Raw genomic sequence first — 22,126 nt, 5'->3', positions numbered from 1 at the left:
ATTTCCCTTCCCAAGCTTAATTTACATATGCAAATTAGGATTCAGATTCGGTTCAGCCACACAGAAGGATTCGGCCGAATCCTGCTGAAAAAGTCCGGAACTGAATCCTGGATTCGGTGCATTCAGTTTAAAATATTGTAGTGATCTATAACTAGTTTAAGCATTCACCTCTCTTAGTCATAAAAGAAAGATTGACCAGATCAATACTATGGTGTACTAAAGTCAGATGTACAATAATGTGGCATTTTGATTCAGTGCTCTAACTTATAATATAGGCATGTGCACCTGTCATGATTTTGTAGAGATCTAACATAAATGGAGGTTTGTCTATTTTGTTTTTGCTGGGATGTTCCCACTCACTCCATGATGTTGGGAGAATGTGTTCCTGGGAGGTGCATCATCCTGTTCTTATTGGCATCATGACAGGAGTAGGCCTGGTATTTGCCTTCAAATTATAAATGATAAAAACCCTAATTTTGTAGGTAATTTTAAGTAATATATGGTGTTGCTTTTAAATGGTGCTAAAAAATAGTCCCTTTATTAGAGCTCCCTATAGATGTTCTCAGATCCCTGTCAGAGTTTCAAATGAGGAAATGCCAAATCTTTAAGGTTGTGGACAAACAGGAACATAAAACCGCAGAAACTGTGCTGCAAGGTTTTTTTATTCACAACATGTTTCAAGCTAGTGGCTCTTTTTCAAGTGTTAATCAATGCACATTTCAAACAGGTTTTTTAAATCCACACACACTCCACCCCCTTGGTGTAATAGGTTACCAAAAACATTAACTCTTCGAGGTCACTGCAGTTGGGGATTTGTTAGCCTGGCCTCATAACATACAATATAATCAGTGTAGCTTTAGTGCTTATAGTCCAGTGTAGTGAAAAAGTTCAAATCATCCAATAGTCAATAAAGCCATAAAAATGGTAGGTTACACTTTACCCCTTGTACTGCTTTTCAGCCTACAAAAAAGAGTCCAGTTTGCTGCAAAATCTACAATTTTCAAATTACATGAACATCTTAACAGAGTTGTATTACATAAGAGTTACAATTATTTTTCTCTTTCTTGTTACCGTGTTGTATTATTAACATTGTTGCAAATCTGTAACAGCGTGGCTAAAAATTGCCCAGTTTATCTTACCAATCAGAAGTTCTGATACTGTACGGTATCTTGTTTCTATTCTATATCAAACTATAGGGCAGCCACATTTTTCTCACTGAAAAGGAATATAACAACCGATTAGAACAGAATCATAATAAAATTTGAATCAGCAGTATTCAAAAACTACAAAAAACATCCTACACTCCACTGGTCATTCATACCTCTTGGAGTCAAACTGTCAAGTTTTTTAATCCAAACTGCCTCTTTCTGTAGCAGTATTTTTCTAATATCTCCTCCTCTATGTGGTAGTTCAGCTACTTCTAAGATAGGCAAACAAAAGGGAAGGGCCGCACTAGCTCACCGCTCTCCCCTCTAATCAGGTGCACAGTCAGACAGTGACCCCACTGTATATACGACAAAACATTCGACGGCAGACGGCACTTCTGAAAAAAGAGGGTTTATTGGAAATCCTGCTGGAATGCACCTTACGCGTTACGCGTTTTCGGGAGTTATCCCTTAATCATAGGTTCCAGGAACCTATGATTAAGGGATAACTCCCGAAACGCGTAAGGTGCATTCCAGCAGGATTTCCAATAAACCCTCTTTTTTCAGAAGTGCCGTCTGCCGTCGAATGTTTTGTCAGCTACTTCTAACACCAACCATTTTAGTTGGGACACGTGATGATTGTGTAAATTAAAATGGCGTGAAACTGGAGTATCGGTGGTTGTGCCTGTTTTAAAGTTGCGGATGTCCCCCTTATGTTCTTTTATCCTTTCTTTTACTTTTCGCATGGTCTGTCCTACGTATACCATGCATGACGCAGGGGCATTTTAGCATATATACCACGTACTCTGATACACAAGTGGCATAACTATTTAGTTGGATATTGTTACCCTTTGTTGGATGGATAACCCTGTCTCCTTTTATAATGGAGGAACAGCACACACAATTTAAACAAGGGTATGTTCCTACTATTGGTTTGCCCTTGAATATTTTTTGCATTCTGTTCTGTCTCGGTTCTGCTGGGCATAGTATGTCTCTCACTGTATGGCCTCGTTTATAACAAAATAGTGGCATATTAGTAACCGTTTTGTTTATAGTTTTATCATTCTGTAAGATTGGCCAGAATTTTTTCACTATTTTTTCTACTTTGTTGCTGTGTCTCCCATAGGTACTCACTAGGGGAATTCTGTTAATTTCCTTATTCTTAGGCTTCTCTATCAGTAGCGTTTCTCGTGGAATCTTTTCGACCTCCCTTGCTAGGGATACTAACTTTTGTCTCTTATTTGGGACAGAAGCTGTGGCGCAGGAGCTTTATCGTGACACTGGTACAAACTTTTTCTTCTCTCTGCAGAGTTTCAAATGAGGGGTGGGCGTGTCCTAATGATCCCTGCCAGAAGCACAGTAGGAGGGGAACAGCCAATCACAGTCCTGCAGTCACACAAGCAAAGACAGGCTTCAGTTCCCTATCAGGTCCTGCTAGCTGCTGATTGGTTCCTGTCCTGCAGTGCAGTGAGCTGCTGGCTCCCCTGCACAGTGTGGGAATTCAGGGAGGGATTATTATGTTTTTTGCAGAAATATTTAATAAATCAGCCTGCAACCAGGTCTGGACTGAGAATTAAAATAGACCTCTCCTAGCATTTCAGGTACACAGAGGCCGAAACAGCCCACATCAGCCACTAAATAGTGACTTTCTATGGCACCTTATAGCAGCCTCTGCCACAACCACAACCACAGATTGCCAGTCCGGGCCTGCATGCAACAATACTTTTTAAGAACAACTCTTCTAAATCTGAGTATAATATTTCTCAGGCTTATGAATACAACATGTTTTCACACTGTTTGCAGATGAAAGAACTTCCTGCCACCACCACACACAATAACATCCGCAGGACTGATCGCGGCTACGAACACATCACGCAAAGCTGCGCAGTCTGGCTCTCTGATTTGTTGCGCTACGAGCAGATGGGCGGGATTTAGTTTTCTTTCCGTTTCGGCCTCCGTCTCTTTCTCTTCACGATCATGATGGCAGCCGGCGCGGAAGAACCTTTTCCTTTCCATGGGTTGTTGCCCAAGAAAGAGACCGGTGCCGCGGCCTTCCTGACCCGGTATCCGCAGTATGACGGGCGCGGGGTGCTGATCGCGATACTTGACACTGGGGTGGATCCCGGGGCTCCCGGCATGCAGGTAACGCGGAACAAAAATGAAAGTGCATTCATTCACTGGTTACATTGTCAAATTGTTATTGCGTGATATATGAAGCCCGCAGTCTTCCAGTCGGAACTACACTGATCCTATAACAGGGACTGTAGTGGGACTGGCAGCAAGGGCATCTTTACTACTGTCCTACGTGTGTCCTGCACTTATTCCAGTTTCTCTAGAAATCAGATGCACAAACATATGCTTCTGATATGTTTTAAAGGGAAAATATCTATAAGGAAGGAAACTGCTTCATCCTCAAAGTCAGATTTGATCAGTTCCGCTGTATGTTTAGCTGCCTCCAAGGATGACTTAGCAGTGTCAGGACTTCCTGCCATTGGTTCCTTTTACACTTGGCAGGGTGTGAGGACAAAGAGCCTGAAGGGGATCCAATCCACCAAGCTGATCTATTTCACACACACGGTTTTTTTTTTCATGTAGTATTTTGAGATGTCAGTTTAATGTTCTGATTCTTCAGTTTGCAGCCATGCTGTTTGTCAGTAGTGCACTGCACATTGCTGACTCATGCTCAGATCAGTCACCACAGGTGAAAGCTGTCAGCTACTCACTACAATAGTTGCAGCAAATGTTCATACGGCTATAGTTACGCTCAGAGGGCTAATGTATGTAATTGGGGCTTGATCAATCGGATTTCAATAAAGAGGTCCATCTTGTTAGACTTCATGTGTGTAAAACCTGTTTCTGTACTCCGTGCTTCTTTGGCTTCAGTCGCCTAGCCGATGCCATGATTGTTACGAGGGTATTGACACTGTGGTTTTCTCCCATTTCAAAAACATACAGGAAGGAAGTTAAACTGGTTCTTGGTAAAATTGACAGCTGTAGGTAAATGTCTTAGTAATCGTAAGTGTTACTGGGGCTGGGACTTGTATGTAAGGTGATCTATAACTTTGTAGATTATTGCAAACTATATCAATTAATAATATAATGATAGAGAGCAAAGTCCTGCAAACCTGATTAGGTGATTACAGGAATGGACCAGCTGCACATATTTAATAAATTTTATAAAAAACAAAAAAAAAAATTGAATATGTATGTGTGTATATATATATATATATATATATATATATATATATATATATATATATATATATATATACACACACACACATAGCAAATGGAACGCACAACCATAAGAGTAAAAAGCCTGGGTGCCAGACCGTAGAAATACAAAAGTTACTGCAGAGATTGAAAAACCACTGATAAACCTCCACACGTTTTGCATATTTGACTACGTTGTGAAGTCGTCCTTGGAGTGCTGTCAGTTTCTGCATTAACATATATATATATCGGCTGGGTGGATAAGTGAGAGTTGTCACCAATATATGAAGAATAAATTTCCAAGATGTCCAATTATATACACCCTACCGAAGGTACATAAGAACTCCACTTGTCCACCTGGTCGTCCGATCATCTCAGCACGGGGCTCACTATTTTCTAATGTAGCGTGTTTCCTGGATAGTTTCTTACAACCCCTGTGTGCTGGGATGCGTTCCTACATTGCTGACACACCCGCTCTGTTGGATATATTGGGACGGATGGGCACCCTACCGGAGGATGCCTTATTCATTACTATTGATGTGTGCAGTTTGTACACCATTATTCCAACGGAAGAGGGTGTGTCGGCATGTAGGAGAGCATTAACAATTGGACATAAAGGAAATCCACCAGTTGAATTCCTCTGCACTTTATTGGAAATGGTTTTGACCTGCAATTACTTCCGATTCGAGGAGACCTTTTATCTACAAAAGACTGGTACAGCGATGGGCTCTAATGTGGCCCCCTCATATGCCAATCTCTTTATGGATGCTTTTGAATGTCGGTACATTTTTCCTGAATTTGGACAACATTTGTTATTGTATCGGAGATTTATCGATGACATTTTGATTATTTGGCGAGGGGACCACATTGGGGCCCAGAGTTTTGTGACCTATTTAAATGAATTACCCACTCCTGTGAAGTTTACTGCAGAATACCATAGGGACACAATAGATTTTTTGGATGTAAGATTGTTCAGAACAGCAAGTGGGATTGGCACCACATTGTTTCGCAAAAAGACTGATCGTAATACTGTGTTACATGCTCACAGTTTTCATCCCCCTGCTGTTCTGAAGTCGATTCCATATACCCAATTCCTGAGAGTATTCAGGGTTAATTCGGATGGGGCTACAGCAAAAATACAGGCTTTGGAGATGAGAGACCGATTTCTTGAACGGGGATACTCTTGGGACTTCTTAAATGGTGAGCTGGAAAGGGCATCCAACAGTAGTAATAATGAAAGAGATGTTAAAGGTGGAGTATTGAATGAAGGTGAGAAAATGGTGTTTGTGACGGACTACACACCAGTGAGTAAACAGATAAATTCAGTGATCAAGAAACACTGGCCAGTAATACAAATGGATTCAAGTTTACCTTTTACTAAAAGTTCTCCACCTATATGTGCCTATCGACGGGGCCGATCTCTAAAGGATGTACTGATGGTGACAGATTTGAAGAATGAGAACAGCGGCATGTGGTTAACAAGAGGAAAACCTGGCTGTTTTCGCTGTGGAAATTGTAAGACATGTGGTTGTCTACTAATTGGAGACACATTCCCCCATCCCCATAGTGGGAAGAGGTTACAGATACGACACCGACTAACTTGCACCTCTGATCATGTGATCTACTGTATCGTTTGTCCATGTGGCCTATATTATATAGGTAAATGTGTTACATCCTTTAGATTGCGGATGAACAATCACAGATCGGCAATTCGGTCAGCTTTGGCTACTGGGAAAACTGAAATCCCCCTTGCCAGACATTTTGTGAATAGTGGCCATTCATTGCCATTATTGCGGGCGATGCTGATTGATTGTGTTCCCCCATTGAGAAGGGGTGGAGATAGGGGGAAGATCTTGCTACAAAAGGAAGCCAGATGGATACGGACCCTGGATACTATCTCCCCCAAGGGGTTGAATGAGATGTATTCATTATCCTGTTTTTTATAATGAATTATAGGATGCCCTCCTCATCATTCGGAATAGACTTTACGCTGAGAAACTGGTAGTCTGATAGCGCTGGCTTGCAACTCTCTGGACTTTTTAGAAATCTCTTAGATGTTTTCAAATTTTTCAACTCTTTTGATTTTTATGATATTGCTATTTATTGCTGATTTGCACTTGATGGATTTAACTTTTATATCACAGAACACTATTTGATTGAAGAATTTTAATGTTTTAACTTTTAATGTATATGTCTGTTTATATGGCATATGTCACATTAGACTAAGGCACTTATATTTAAGTATGCACTTAGCACTTTATAATTGAGATGATAAATTTTTATTTGCACATATTCACTTTTAATAGTGGTGTGGGATATGCTAACGGATGACACATTCTGGATAGGATGATACCGATGGGGGTGATTGATTAAAATTGGAGGGTTTTGCTATATATGGATGGCGATTTTTGATTATTTTTAATATTAAATGGGTGGTATTGATCCAAATTTATAATGCAAGGTTGTTATACCATATTTGATCTAGATACACACTAGTTCTTCCTTTTTAAGAATGTGTCTGAAATAGAGGGTTAAATTGAGATATATCTACATAGTGGCTGTGTAGGTGATTGTTAAGGGTAATTGGATGATGATGTCACTATTGAAACACTACACTGATTGGTGTGAGAATTTTTAAATGTGTGTTACTCACTTGGATACACTATCCTGATGACGACCCATTGAGGGTTGAAACGCGTAGATGTGAGCGGTGAATAAACCTTTTTATACACTGATGAAATCTGCTGTGAGTGCTTTCAAATTTGGGCATATATATATATATATATATATATATATATATATATACACACACACATACACAGACTCTTCAAAGAGGTGTATGTAGCAGACACCTCCACCTTGACATGAATCGCCTCGTTCAAACGAGCGGTCTGCTACATACAATGCTGTTCTAACATCTGTACCCCGGCGGTTTCAGAACACTTCACACATCCATTCATGCAACTCTCACAAGTAACACCTGTCTCTAGGAGTTGCATGACACATTGGATAATCCTATAACAGTCACTACACAGAATCTACACCTCTGTGAATTTCTTCAGATGTCACCTCTTTGAAGAGTTACAATGTGCCATTGTGATTGGATTAGTGGAAGAGTTTATATGCCGAGAACTTCCCACACCAGTCAGTTGAACCGAAGAAGATGCTCGGATGAGTAGTGAAACGTCTTCATTGATTACTCAGCAAATCCAGTTGTTTTTAGATTTACCTATACTAGATACTTATTATTGGTGATTTGTAGCTGTCATAGGTGTCTTTTTGGCCTGAGTGATGCCATGTTTTGTTTGTGTATAGTAGGAATAAAGAAGTAGTTGTTTTGATCTCATTGTAAGAGACGATTCCTGGGTGTGAAAAACGTCCCTAGCCATAACTGTTGACATAACTGAAGCATTTTGCACAGACTGAACAGTCTGGCTTTTTCAGAACACACAGGTTTTATTTGTGTTGATTGTACCGTGGTAGAAAAGAATAGGTTAACACTTATTCTATTGTTAACTATTCAGCATTCTGCAATATGTAGGTGCTCTTAAACTACATTTTAATAATAATGTTAACTATTCTAGTCATTACATATAAAGCTAGGATAAGTAAGAATCCTATACTGTATACTGAAAAAATACTCTTTATGGGAGTAATCCTTTGTTCTAATAAAATGGGGTACCCAGAAGTTTACAGTCTTTCCTATGCCTGTAAACAAGCATATTCATTAAAATAAACACTGCATAAAAAATATGACAAGAAGTGAGTGGAAGGAGATATGTGTTGTAGGCAGCTTTGCTTAACTTTCTGCTGTAATATGACCTGGCTTGTATCTGTTTAAATGCAAGGATGCATGCAGTTTCATTTTTGCTTTCTCAGGATCATCAAGGAGATTAATGGACAAGGAAAGTTAAACTAAAGAAGTAGGCTAGAAATTTTGTACATTGTATTTTGTGCTTCTGTACCAGCCCAAGGCAAACACAGTCCTTTAGCAGTAAAGATCTGTGCCTCCAAAGATACCCCAGTAGCTCCCCGTCTTCTTTTCTGCTGATTCACTGCACATGCTCTTTGCTGCTGTCACTTACTGAGCTTAGGGACCAACTCACAATATACAGTACACATGGAATAGAAATGTCACAGTATAAGGCTAATTAATATGTATAATTACTACATGGCAGCACAGAAACCAGTGCAACTAGCATCAAAATTTAAAAATCAGCCTTGTAGCATCATGTTAAATTACAGGCCAATTTTCTGCTTGATAATTTGTGATGACCACTAAGCTTAGCTTCTCAACAGCTGCTCAAAGCCCACTGAGCATGTGAGTGTCACAGACACTTTCCAAGATGGTGACCCCCTGTGACAAGTTTGAAATCCTGGATCATTGCTGCTATTGACAAGCTGAAACTTTAGGCTGGTGCAATAAGTTCATTATATAAAACAAGGCATTTTTAGCCCCATTCCTTTTTAGGGGTTAGTTCTCCTTTAAAGCATGGTGGATTCTCGGTGTCTGATTTCTGTAGCAAAATGACTATTCATCAAACAAATATATATGTTCCAACTTAATGCATTTACATACATTTTTCAGCAATTTGTTTCAAAAGGAAAAATTTATATATTGCATGCTTTTCAAATACGACCAATTATTAATTTACAGCACTGTGGAATATGTTGGCACTTTAAAAATATGGCAAGCACTACAATTTGGCTAACACCAGGAAAAGCAGATTGTCTTTTATTCCAATGTTACACGATGCATTGCCGATCCCATTTTCTGCTGTGATGTGTTTGTGCTAACAGGCATGATGGGGATCCACCTGCCTCTGCTATTACTGGGTGGATATACATTTTTACCACTGTTTTTCTTTGCCAAAGAAAACATTCATGTGATAAAGTCCTTATGACCGATTCTTAATAAAGTAGGATCTGGCTGAATTTAACTTTGGGATTTATTTATGTTTTCCAAACACATCCCACATATGGCTATATATTGGCTTCGGTTGGCCTGACACAGATGTTTGAGGCTGAGTGTGATTTGTGCAGTTCTGAACTGGCCATCATATCACATGTTCTAGTGAAACACCAAATTCAAGATTCGGTTTAGGAGTTGATCAAACCTCAACACTTATTACAGAATTTAAATTATGCTGAAATCGATTTATTACGCAAATTAGGATTCCGCTTTGGTTAGCTTTTTGTGGATCCAAAAGTCATGCGTACAAGGAATCTGAGTGTAAGTGGTGAGCTTTAAGGATAAGTAAACCTGTAAAATTGATGAGGGTGCTATTCTAATCACTTTTGTAATTTACATTCATTAGTTATTTTCTTTTTATTCCAAGATATTAAGGCATACATGTGCTGTTGATATGAATTAATTTTGTTACAGCGCCACCTGCTGGTTAGTTTCTGACCAGTCTGACTACCAAGTAGGCAAGGAAGTTGTCAGGAGAAAGAAAAAGGCGGCTCTGATTCTTGTTAGGAAAAAAAATTAGAAACCTATCTCAAATCTTTCCTAAGCAGAAGAACATGAGAGCAGGCTCTTTCTCTCTCCTGACAACTTCCTCCTTGACTACTTGGTGGTCAGACTGGACAACGGGTGGCACTGTTGTAAAATAAATTCTTTCATATTAAAAGTACATTTATTCCTTAATATCTTGGAATAGAAAGAAAATAAATAATGAATGTAAATGACAAAAGTGCTTAGAATAGCACTCTCATCAGTTTTCCATTCACTTATTTTAAAGGTTTACTTAATCTTTAAGTTATTGCATAGGATAATACTTTCTGCCAAAATTTGTCAGGATAGCAAATTCAAGGTTTCTTTATGCGCCATTGTTTATTGCTCTTATACGTCGTTTGTGTCTTGTACCTACTGCAACCCTTTCACTTCGCAGGCATATTGCCAATGTGTCTTTAATGCTTGATGGATGATCACTGCACTCAGATATTATTGTATTTTAAAGCACTAAGAACTGTTTTGCTGTCACATGAACTAGCACAAAGCTTTCTATATATATATATATGTAATTTGAAAGTGAGGCTATAGTACAGCCAAATCGACTGGTTCGAAAATCAGTGCGAACGCCTGGTTCATCCACTAACTTTAGCATAATGGATTGAAATTTAAAGCTGGCTTATATTGGTTGGTATTTATAACCATGGGTCATTTCTCCAGTTTCTGCAATTTGGCCCTTTATGAACATCATGACAATGATCTGACTGTCCTCAACCTTCTAACATGGGTCAGCGACACAATACATAGAGGGGAATTAGGCCATCCTGTTTTTATGTTTGTTTGTTTTGTGTTTCTAAATGTTGCTGATTTACATTGATTACATTTTATTAGGCTTTGATCATCCTAAAGATTAAATTAAGGGACCCACTCATGGACCAGTGTTCATCCATATTGACTGGAATTGGTCAAACTGGATAACCTAGTCTATGCATGGGTCATTGTCTTAAAGCAGTGATCCCCAACCAGTAGATTGTGAGCAACATGTTGCTCTCCAACCCCTTGGATGTTTCTTTCAGGGTCCTCAAAGCATGTGCTTATTTTTGAATTCCAAGCTTGAAAGCTAATTTTAATTGCATAAAAACTAAGTATAGTGCCAAGTAGAGCCTGTTGTAGGCTGCCAGTCCGCATAGGGGCTACCAAATAGCCAATAATAGGCCTTATTTGGCACCCCAAGGAACCTTTTCATGATTGTGTTGCTCCCCAACTCTTTTTACATTTGAATGCGGCTCACGGGTTAAAAAGTTTGGGAACCCCTGGCTTAAAGGGATAGTTTGCCTTCGCATAACTTTTTTTTTTTAAACAGTATGCCACAAATAATGACTTTTTTCAGTTGATTTTTACTTGTTTACTAAATGTAAGTTTTACTTCTCTCTCATATTTATGCGTCAGCCTGGTTAGTGACTCAACTATTGCGACATTTGTTGATGACATTTTTCAGCCACAGCAGCCTCCACTGAACATGCACACTGATATTTTTATTTTTAAAAGTGGTAGAAATTTGCAAAATACATTTTTTTTACAGATACTTTTATTATGCGGAAATCGATATTATTTTTTGTTATAAGTGATCAAAGACCATGCTTACCCAGCTTCTGGGTGACACGCTTATGCAGACATTGCAGCGGTATGAATCTCCTGTTTGAACGCCGCTGGCATTCCTGGATCACATTCCTTCACAGGCGTGTTGATCTTATTGGCTGCCCAGCTGTGCTTTAGGGAAGTACACTGGTGTTGTCTTTCCTGGAGAGTCTTGTCCACTACCAATCTAAAATTGGAACATCTCCTTTAAAATCTCTTTCAGAGCAAATGTTACCATTTGATATATTAGATGCAGACATGTTTTTTCCTTCTGTTGATGAGTAATGGCAGCAACGTATTTGTTAAAGTGTAACTGTTTAAAGAAGTGGTTACTATACAACTACTGGGACATGAAAGAGTGGCAAACTAAACAAATAAAAATGTAAAAATGTTGTAGCCAGCCAGCTTATTCACATTGCGAATAGGTAAGGTTACACCAAGCTTGCGTAGGGGGTAGGCAAGACTGAATTCATTATACATTTACCTTAATACTTATACAATGCTAAAAACTGCTGCTGATCTGTTTTTGGGTGCAGGTTCATTGGTTAAGAGCCCTTGCTTATTTAAAGGAGTAGTGAATCCCTATTTAACATTGACTTAATAAATAGGGCTTGCATTTGAGATCAGGTTTGCCTGCAATTTTAATCACGAAGTATGTATGGTTTTGTTATTTCTTTTGAAAAGCAGTCAACAAACCCACCCCTTCCCCCAGCTGAAGTGTTTGTTATAATTTCAGATAAGGAACAGCTCCTTATAAAGAGGCTTCTCAGTGTACTGGTGATCTGTTTGTTTGTGCTAGGACAACTGGAAGTAGAATGTGACTTTATTTTCAGTTTGAGATTTTGCCCTGTTCAGTACATTTTTAAAAGAATATAGATATAAAATAATTTTTAAAAATAGCAAAATATATTTTCAGCACAAACCTTATTGAAAAAGGGGTATACTTCCCCTCTAAATGCAGCCTTCAATATAAGATTCATTTTGTTATAATTATATGTTTTTGGTTTTATTTTGGATTGATTCGTGGTATTTTTAGAAGCATTTAGGGTTTCTCTGTCTGCAGGGGTTTTCTGGACATTTACTGTACTAGCTAGTACCATTTGGGGTACTCAAGCTTTTGTAATATGGTTAGCCATACACTGTATAAGAAAAATTCTTTTGTTAGAAATAGGCTTTTACATTAACTTTATTTTCTCCTCAGCAAACAACAGATGGAAAGCCAAAGATTATAGATATTATTGACACAACGGGAAGTGGTGATGTGAATACCAACACTGTTGTTGAACCAAAAGATGGCGCAATTGGAGGACTTTCTGGAAGAACGTTAAAGGTATATACAATTCTGTATTTTTTTTTTTAATTTCAATAATAAATTGCCTACAAAATGAATACTATTCACAAATACTTGGTTAATCAGTGTTGAAGCACTTGAAAATATGTTAATAATGAGTGCATTTTTATCACGTTTTACAGTATATGTAAATTCTGGGGGGGGGTTTTCTTGCATAGTTTAACCTAGAAAGATTATTTATACATGAACACATCCACATCCCACTGAGTGTCTATAACAACAATGCAGCTTTACAGGGAAATCATACTAAACAGATAGACATTTAAGAAATGATGCATATCCTGTATGTGTTCTGTTTCTCTTTCGTTTCTGTGTAAGCAAAGGTACGCCTGCCAATAATCATAGTCATCTGACACATTTTTACTTTAAAGTTAATTTTCCTTCTGAGGTCAAATTTCATTGGTGTCTCTGGATGAGATTTCTTTAAAGCAATCCTACTTCTCCTACATAACAGATAGCTAATGCAAAATAGCCAATGCGAATATGTTTGATTCATCATTTATAGATCAATTCTCAAAGGCTCTGTTAGAATTCTCAGACTTCTCCAGACTTCACAACCCTTAATTTTTAGACAAAACATCTTCTGGGCTCTAGTGCTACACACAATTACTGGTTTACTTGGCATAACACAGAATACTATTGTTGAGTTTGCTACAATCTGACAATGACCTATAGATTTAGACAATAATAAAATACAATAAACTAATTCAAGAGAAGAAAATAAAATGTCCAAATAGGTCCTAATTTAGTCCGTGTTCATTTTTTAAATTGTCTTGGTGGTTTCATATTCGTGTTTTTATTTTATATTTTTGTAGATTCCCACAAGCTGGATAAACCCTTCTGGCAGATACCACATTGGTATAAAAAATGGTTTCGACTTTTACCCTAAGGCATTGAAGGAGCGGTTGCAGGTAATGTTGGCAATCTTGAGTTCCTGGTGTAGGCTGGCTTATCAAAACTATATAAAAATAATTACGTTTTAAATTCTGCGGTATTTGCAAGCTAATATCTTCTATAAACCAATACTCTGTAGTGTCAAATGTGAATTGAAGCATTAACTAAAACACCACATTGCATTTTTTAAATTTTGCATGTGTCTTTTATTTTTCTAGAAAGAACGAAAAGAGAAACTTTGGGATCCTGTCCATCGGGCTGTACTAGCTGAAGCCTGCAAGAAACAAGAAGAGTTTGAAGCAAGTTCTAATTCTCAAGTCCAGGTTGTAACAAAACTAACCACTTCAAATAAGTGTTTTAAGGCAAAAAACCTTGACTCTTATGTTTCAAACTTTTGAACCACTTTTATGATTCGTCATCTTGCCATAATTTATTGTTTCTAATATGTATGCCAAAGTTGTATTTTTTCTAATGGAAAGGAGGCACACTTCAACTAAATGCCATTAAATTGTCTTATATTAAAAATATGCACTATGCTTTACATGAAAAAATTGGGCAATAGGTAGGTGTAGTCTAAAAACCTAAAGTAAACAATTAGCAGCTAGCATTTTGTGGCAGACCTCTTCTTGGTTGTTAGTGGTCCATTTTAAAAGACACAAGATGGGAAATTCTTGATAAGATAGTGGAGTGTGCAATGAATAGAACACATAGGTACTAGGACCAGAGTGTAGGGTAGCATCTGAATATCTGGGTAAAGTGCGTATCTAAGTTCAGTGCCTAGGGTGGCCATACATGAGCAAACGTTAGCTGTTGACTTGCCATAGGCTTTTGCATATCAGAAGTATTTGCAAAGTCTGTGTTGATCTTTATGTGAATAGTGAGCCTAAATTATTTATTATCATATTGTGGAGAAGATCTGAATATTGTTGATGTGTTGCCTGATTTTTGTGTCTTGTGTGACTGTTGTAAATTATATTTAACATGGATAATATATATTTTAAAGGCGGGAAAGCTAATAAAAGAAGATCTACAGAGCCAAGTGGAAATGTTAAACTCTTTTGAGAAAAAATACTGTGACCCAGGTCCTGTGTATGACTGTTTGGTATGGCATGATGGTGAAACCTGGAGGTAAGTCATTTTACCCTCAATGAGACTTGGAGAAATAAACTAATATTAGTCAGTAGCAGATATTTCTTTCTTTATACTTTTTTTACACTGTTTTCCATCTATGTATTTTTCTTTTTATCAATTTGATAACCAAATAATTTGTGAGTATGACTGTGCTTAAAACAATGAGAGGTTACAAATTTAAGGTGAAATAAATCTAGGAATCGTGACTACTGGGCTCCTTGTCAACTCAATCATACTATCATACTAATGTCTGTTGGAGCCAGATAATTTGTCAGGGTAATGGCCAGAGTAGCTGTAGAATACTGTATGTTTATTGTCCAGAATGACTTATCTCAATCTAATGGCAGTGCAGAACAGAATCTCTAAAAAACTGTTTAGGTTTGCGTGAGTAGATGCCATGCATTTGTGTCAGACCTTAAATAGCAACTGTTATTAAATATTATATTATTGTATTTTTTATATTCCTAAATATGTGTTGTTATATCCATTTTGATTGGTATTGAGAACCACAATTTGCCCTGTTTACAGGGCCTGTATGGACACAAGTGAATGCGGAAATTTAGAAGTTTGTAGTGTTTTGGGGAACTACAGAGAAACGCAAGAATTTGGATCCTTTGGTGCATCAGAAATGCTGAATTATTCTGTGAATATTTATGACGAAGGCAACCTACTTTCAGTTGTGACTAGCGGAGGTAAAGATTAAAGATTTCACCATTTAATGGGCATTGTAAGTTGCTACACATTATGTTTTGGGCTGTGTTGCAATCCAAGGCAACCACATTCCTATAGCAGTGAAGTTCATTTCCTCTGAAGATGCCCCCACTAGATCCCTAGATCCCAATTTTTATCCTTATTTATATATATATATATATATATATATATATATATATATATATATATATATATAGCCCGCATATTGTACAAAAAACCGCACACTCAGGTCTTCTCAGAGGTGAAAAAAAACAACTTTATTACCTATATAAATAAATTCGCAAAGCTGGAGCACTCATATAAAACAAAAACAGCTGCCTGGGTGCGGTGTTCAAAAAATTATGTAGACCGCATATTGTACAAAAAACCGCACACTCAGGTCTTCTCAGAGGTGAAAAAAAACAACTTTATTTTTTTTTTTTTTTTTCACCTCTGAGAAGACCTGAGTGTGCGGTTTTTTGTACGTTTTTTTTTGCGAATTTATATATATATATATATATATATATATATATATATATATATATATATATATATATATATATATATATATATATATATATATATATATATATATATATACCAAATCCTAGTTTGCATATGTAAATTAGGGGGCGGGAACAACATCACTTGACTGTTTGTCACAAAACAAGGAAGTAGAATTCTTTTTTCCCACTTTTTCCTTTCCCGCCCCTAATTTGCATATGCAAGTTAGGCTTTTGTTTGGCCAGGCATATGCAAGTTAGGATTTGGTTTGGTTTCCGGTCGAATCTTTCACAAAGGATTCGGGGATTCGTCTGAATGCTGAATAGTAGATTCAGTGCATCCCTTATTATGATTGAAATAAAATTAACTGCCTAGAATTTTAAAGTCCAAATCTGAGACAGGTAGACTGTTGGATAGGCAAGCCCTTCTCCCAGGTGTGATTATAGATGTATCAGAATGTGTTTTTGTAAATATATGTAAACATTTTTGTATGTTTTTGTACTATTCTTAAAAATAGGACATAAAAAACAGCATTTATATAAAGTTCTCTTTTTCAAGAAATAACTATCTGAACGCTCCTTCAGGCAAGAAGGAAGGAAACATATCTTCTAATAAGTGTATTGTTATTTTTATTAAACTCTCCTGGTATGATATGTTCCCCCCCCGCCCAGTGCTTTAAAAGAATGTAGTAGATATTGACAGAATTTCCCTCTGACAGGTGCTCACGGTACACATGTTGCCAGCATTGCTGCAGGATATTTCCCTGATGAACCCGAGAGAAACGGAGTAGCTCCTGGAGCGCAAATTCTGGCCATAAAAATTGGTGACACTAGGCTAAGTACAATGGAGACTGGCACAGGACTCATTAGAGCGGTAATGCCTGTTTTTATTTTATTTTTTTTATACACCATGATCTGTTTTGTTATCATTCACATTGTCAGGGCAGGGCATTACGTCTTTTACTCATTAGCTACCAGCCACATCTGTAAGAGCTTTTCTGCTGTACAAATAGCTTATGTCATTGACTGTTGAGTATGGAAAGGGTTACATACATAGTTACATAGTTAAATCGGGTTGAAAAAAGACAAAGTCCATCAAGTTCAACCCCTCCAAATGAAAACCCAGCATCCATACACACACCCCTCCCTACTTTCACATAAATTCTATATACCCATACCTATACTAACTATAGCGCTTAGTATCACAATAGCCTTTGATATTATGTCTGTCCAAAAAATCATCCAAGCCATTCTTAAAGGCATTAACTGAATCAGCCATCACAACATCACCCGGCAGTGCATTCCACAACCTCACTGTCCTGACTGTGAAGAACCCCCTACGTTGCTTCAAATGAAAGTTCTTTTCTTCTAGTCTAAAGAGGTGGCCTCTGGTACAGTGATCCTCTTTATGAGTAGAAAGGTCCCCTGCTATTTGTCTATAATGTCCTTTACTTGTAAAGTGTAATCATGTCCCCTCACAAGCGCCTTTTTTCCAGAGAAAACAACCCCAACCTTGACAGTCTACCCTCATAATTTAAGTCTTCCATCCCTCTAACCAGTTTAGTTGCACGTCTCTGCACTCTCTCCAGCTCATTTATATCCCTCTCAAGGACTGGAGTCCAAAACTGCACTGCATACTCCAGATGAGGCCTTACCAGGGACCTATAAAGAGGCATAATTATGTTTTTATCACTTGAGTTAATGCCCTTTTTTATGCAAGACAGAACTTTATTTGCTTTAGTAGCCACAGAATGACACTGCCCAGAATTAGACAACGTGTTATCTTCAAAAACCCCAAGATCCTTCTCATTTCAGGAAACTCCCAACACTCTGCCATTTAGTGTGTAACTTGCATTTATATTATTTTTGCCAAAGTGCATAACCTTGCTTTTATCAACATTGAACCATTAATGTGACCATTATTCAGCAATATATTTTTGTTGCCACATCACTACGGAACAATTTTGATTTAGTGTTAATACTTATATAAAGTATGTTTTAAGTATTTTATTGTATATTATAATTGTAGCATTATCTTGTAATATCCAGAAAAGCAAATCCAGCATGCTATGGTTTTTGCATTTTTCCTGCTGCAGCCTTTGTTTTCACACTATTGTTTTATAATTTTCTTTATTGCCTGTGTTAGCATTTTGCTCAGGATTATTACTTTCCCAAATATGTTTGCTGGTTTGTGAGTCATGTCACTAGACTAAACCCTTGGAAACCTTTTACGTCAAAGCTTAATATGTGTTTTTTTCCTTATTTAAACAGATGATTGAAGCAATAAAATACAAGTGTGATCTTATCAATTATAGCTATGGTGAAGCAACACACTGGCCTAACTCTGGGTAAGATATCAGATGCAATTGGTACATTTGCCAGGTTTGAAAGCAGTGAGATTTTGTGCTGATTCAGTAGGATTAAATCCTCATTATTTGGCACACTTGGTTTTATGTGAAATTACTTCAGAAAGAAAGAGACAGAATATTTATTATTGTTTCTGTGAAGAGGATTTTTGTAATATTTTCTTGTTAGAACCTCGCACACAACTATAGACTCACCCTGTAGTACTTTCTTTACATCAGTCCAACTTGTTTCCCTATTTAGGAGAATATGTGAAGCAATAAATGAAGCTGTGTGGAAGCACAATATCATATATGTTTCAAGTGCTGGAAACAACGGTCCGTGCCTTACTACCGTAGGCTGCCCAGGCGGAACTACTTCAAGTGTGATAGGTATGTGGTCCGTTCACCAGCTACCTGTGTATTATTACCTTTTTCTCAAGGGCAATACTTTAGCCTTTAGTTCTGACATAGTATATTTTACTGATGTATGACTTTTTTTTGTTCTAGACTGCAATCACATTTTTTTAATTATATTGTGATATATCTTTCTTTTTAGGGGTAGGTGCATATGTTTCACCAGATATGATGGTGGCAGAGTACTCCCTTCGAGAGAAATTGCCTGCTAATCAGTACACTTGGTCCTCCAGAGGTCCTAGGTATGTTATAAAGATAAATGTTGCCCCATTTTTTCTTTTTCATTTCAGTCACTTTTTTCTGTGTGAGATAACATGCAAGACTTACTGATCCTTTGAGCAACCTAATGTCTTTTTAGAAACAGGTTTGCCTTTACCACTTAGCTTCCTAGTAGATGTATTTTTTTTAAGATCTTTAAATTAAAATGGATATTTAGTCTATAAAATTATCTTGTGTAGGGAAATACAGACCATGTGACCGCTTCGGAGAGTATTTTTAAGCTCACTCAGCAGGTTACTTTTATGTCTTCCATACACCCCCAACAATGTTCGTTCATAGCTAGTCTACTGATGGCTATACCACTCCCCAAGCTATATTATTTTCTAGTATATAACATGTAAATATAGACAGAAGGTATTTTGGTGATACTAAGGGGAAATGGGACAAATACAATGAGTTATAAAAACATTGTAGCAGTCAGAGAGGCTCCAACAGCAATGCAGTCTCCTCTTAATAGTGAATAAAGCCACCCGAGGAAGGATCTCTGGATCCGAAACATACAGTGCATCTTTTTTAATAAAGGATCACATTTTGTCTGCAGTGGTTCTCCAGAGTGATATATTGTGATCTTTGAAGAATCTGCGAGCAGAGTTATAAAAACATTGTAGCAGGCAGAGAGGATCCAACAGCAACATAGTCTCCTCTTAATAGTTTCATTTAACCAATACAAACGGGAAAATAGTAATATGTTTAGTATGCCTTTAAAGGACACAAAAACCCAAATGCATTTGGGTGTGTCGATACGTTCGGCACCCCAGTGAATACAGTTGCTAAGCTTCTTCCCCACAGTTTTTCTATTGCAGCAATGCAACATTATTTTACTTTACTGCATAAGTACAAGTGTAAAGCTGGCCATAGACGTAAATATCCTCGATTCGTACGATTTTCGGACCGCATGTGGAGAGTTCCCACATTTTTCGTCCGGCGGAGATTGGTCGTTTGGTCAATCTGACAGGTTAAAAGATTTCTGTCGGCTACGGGTAATATCTCTGCGTGTATTGTCAATCCTACGATTTTCAGTGGGAGACTGTCACTAGCTTTGGTCGGACATAACTTTCGTGCGATTGCTGTCAGGGGCAGAACGTCGGCTGATCTGTTCTTTTGTACTTTATTTGATCTGAATGGTTAGTGGCAGGTCGGGAGATGGGGAAGTCCGATCGTCCGTTGATTTGTACGATTGGATCTTTGTGTCTGTGGCCACTCTGTGAATCACGGGGAAAGACAGGTAAGATGGTGTTGCAGTGGTGTGATAGAAAGTTCCCGGGCTGGTAAATCTTTTTCTTCTGGAATAGGAGCAATGCATTGGGTACATTTCACTGATTGAATTCACTGGCAGGGGGGGAGCCGAATATATTGGCATCCCAGTGGATTTAAATTTCCTTGTCATTTAGTCTAAATGAACTGATTGCAGCAGTTCCAGGAAGCATATCTTACAAATAAGATACAAAGTTTTAAAATAGTCTTTTATAACTGTAGTTTGTTTAGAAACTGCTGTTGCACTTCATTAATACTCTGTTTCTATTTTCTTCAAATTATTATGCATTGCAGCTTAATGTTCTCATTATATTTTTAGTACCGATGGAGCCCTAGGAGTCAGCATTAGTGCCCCAGGAGGAGCTATCGCTTCAGTGCCAAATTGGACTCTAAGGGGAACACAGCTTATGAATGGAACATCAATGTCTTCTCCTAATGCTTGTGGAGGCATTGCTCTAGTATTATCAGGTAAAGTGTGTATTTGTGTAGAATTACTCTGCAATATGTTAAGTGCTGAGCCATAACACCAGAAAGTGTCCAGCCATCTCCAATAGAGTTAAAGGAGAAACAAACCCTTTACCAAAAAAAACTGAATCTGAGCTGAGGGGAAAAGTACAGATTAAGTACAATAGAGTTAAAGGATAAACAGACCCTTTACCAAAAAAACCTGAATCGGTGCTGAGGGGGTAAGTAAAAAGTTAGGGGCATTTCCCTGGGGGGCAAGGGGCAGCTAGGCTGGGTGGGAGGAGGGTCTACGTGGGGTGGGGGTAGGGTTTTTTTGGTAAAGGGTTTGTTTCTCTTTTAAAACACCTGAAGGTACTAGTTTTTTAGCACTGTGCTCTGGAGTGGTTTCGGGGTAAAGAGTTTCTGGTGTTGGTGCTTTCAGGAGTTTTATATAGGCTACAATTCAGTACATAGCCTTTCTTACATATGTTATGAATATTAATCAAGGGTCTAAATAGTCCGCTATACATGTACTAGTAGAAATCTCAGAACACTCATTGCAAAAATAAAAATCATTAGGCCATGGGGCTTGTATTGTCTATAACATTGTAACCTTTAATAGAATGTTATTTGTGGTACTTAGTGCCTTTAATACAGTGGGAACATTTTGAAAATTAGAAGAAAAAATTAAATTATTCAGCCTATATAGAATTTTTTTTCTGTACTTTAACCAGAAAATACAGTTGTTGGAGACAAAACTTTTTACGAAACAAAAAAAAATACAAAAATCAATAGGAAAAATAGTAGCTTTATCATTTAAATATCAGTGACATTTGGCCATAAATTGGCGTGACATTGCCAGGTTTTTAGGTGTTCTTCTCATCATATATTTTTTATATTCATTTGATTCAGGTCTTAAAGATAATGGCATCCCATACACTGTAAATTCAGTGAGGAGAGCACTAGAAAACACTGCTATGAAGGCTGAAAATATTGAAGTGTTTGCCCAAGGACATGGGATTATTCAGGTATTCAATATATTTGTGTAATTTTTACATATCCATTTTTTTACCCCCGCATGCTTTTGTGATCTTTTTGCATGTGAAATTAATAGAAAATACTTTTAAAAATTGGACTCTCCTATAAGGACTCTGTTTAATAGTTAATGCACAGTAACACCAAAAATGGTTAAAATAGTTTTTGCTTCTAAAACCATTGCTTTAGTTTATATGAATAAGCCTCTTTGTAGCCATCGGGGAAGCAAGTCAAGCTAATAGGGCAATAAGGCTCATGTTGATAACAAATGACGAAGAAGCAGGAGTCTATTCATGGCTCTTTACAGGAGTACAGACTGAAAACTCATAGAAAAT

General features: G+C 37.6%; 1 protein-coding gene across 1 annotated transcript in view; it reads left to right on the top strand.

Moving 5' to 3' along the window:
* Nucleotides 1-3,123: 3,123 nt before the first annotated feature.
* tpp2.L (tripeptidyl peptidase 2 L homeolog) overlaps nt 3,124-22,126 on the top strand; it is a gene marked incomplete at its 5' end in the record, with an annotated part of 45,402 nt that continues 26,399 nt past the window's right edge. Inside the window, 12 exon segments of the mRNA NM_001091911.1 lie at nt 3,124-3,287; nt 12,653-12,781; nt 13,618-13,713; nt 13,915-14,019; nt 14,700-14,824; nt 15,356-15,519; nt 16,740-16,894; nt 18,292-18,368; nt 18,628-18,755; nt 18,922-19,021; nt 20,632-20,780; nt 21,669-21,784. Of these exon segments, the coding sequence (NP_001085380.1) occupies nt 3,126-3,287; nt 12,653-12,781; nt 13,618-13,713; nt 13,915-14,019; nt 14,700-14,824; nt 15,356-15,519; nt 16,740-16,894; nt 18,292-18,368; nt 18,628-18,755; nt 18,922-19,021; nt 20,632-20,780; nt 21,669-21,784 (1,506 nt within the window).

The sequence above is a fragment of the Xenopus laevis genome, chromosome 2L (assembly GCF_017654675.1).
Source record: "Xenopus laevis strain J_2021 chromosome 2L, Xenopus_laevis_v10.1, whole genome shotgun sequence".
NCBI classification, from domain to species: Eukaryota; Metazoa; Chordata; class Amphibia; order Anura; family Pipidae; genus Xenopus; species Xenopus laevis.
The sequence above is the reverse complement of the archived record's forward strand: the minus strand, read 5'-3'. Positions and strand labels throughout refer to the sequence as shown.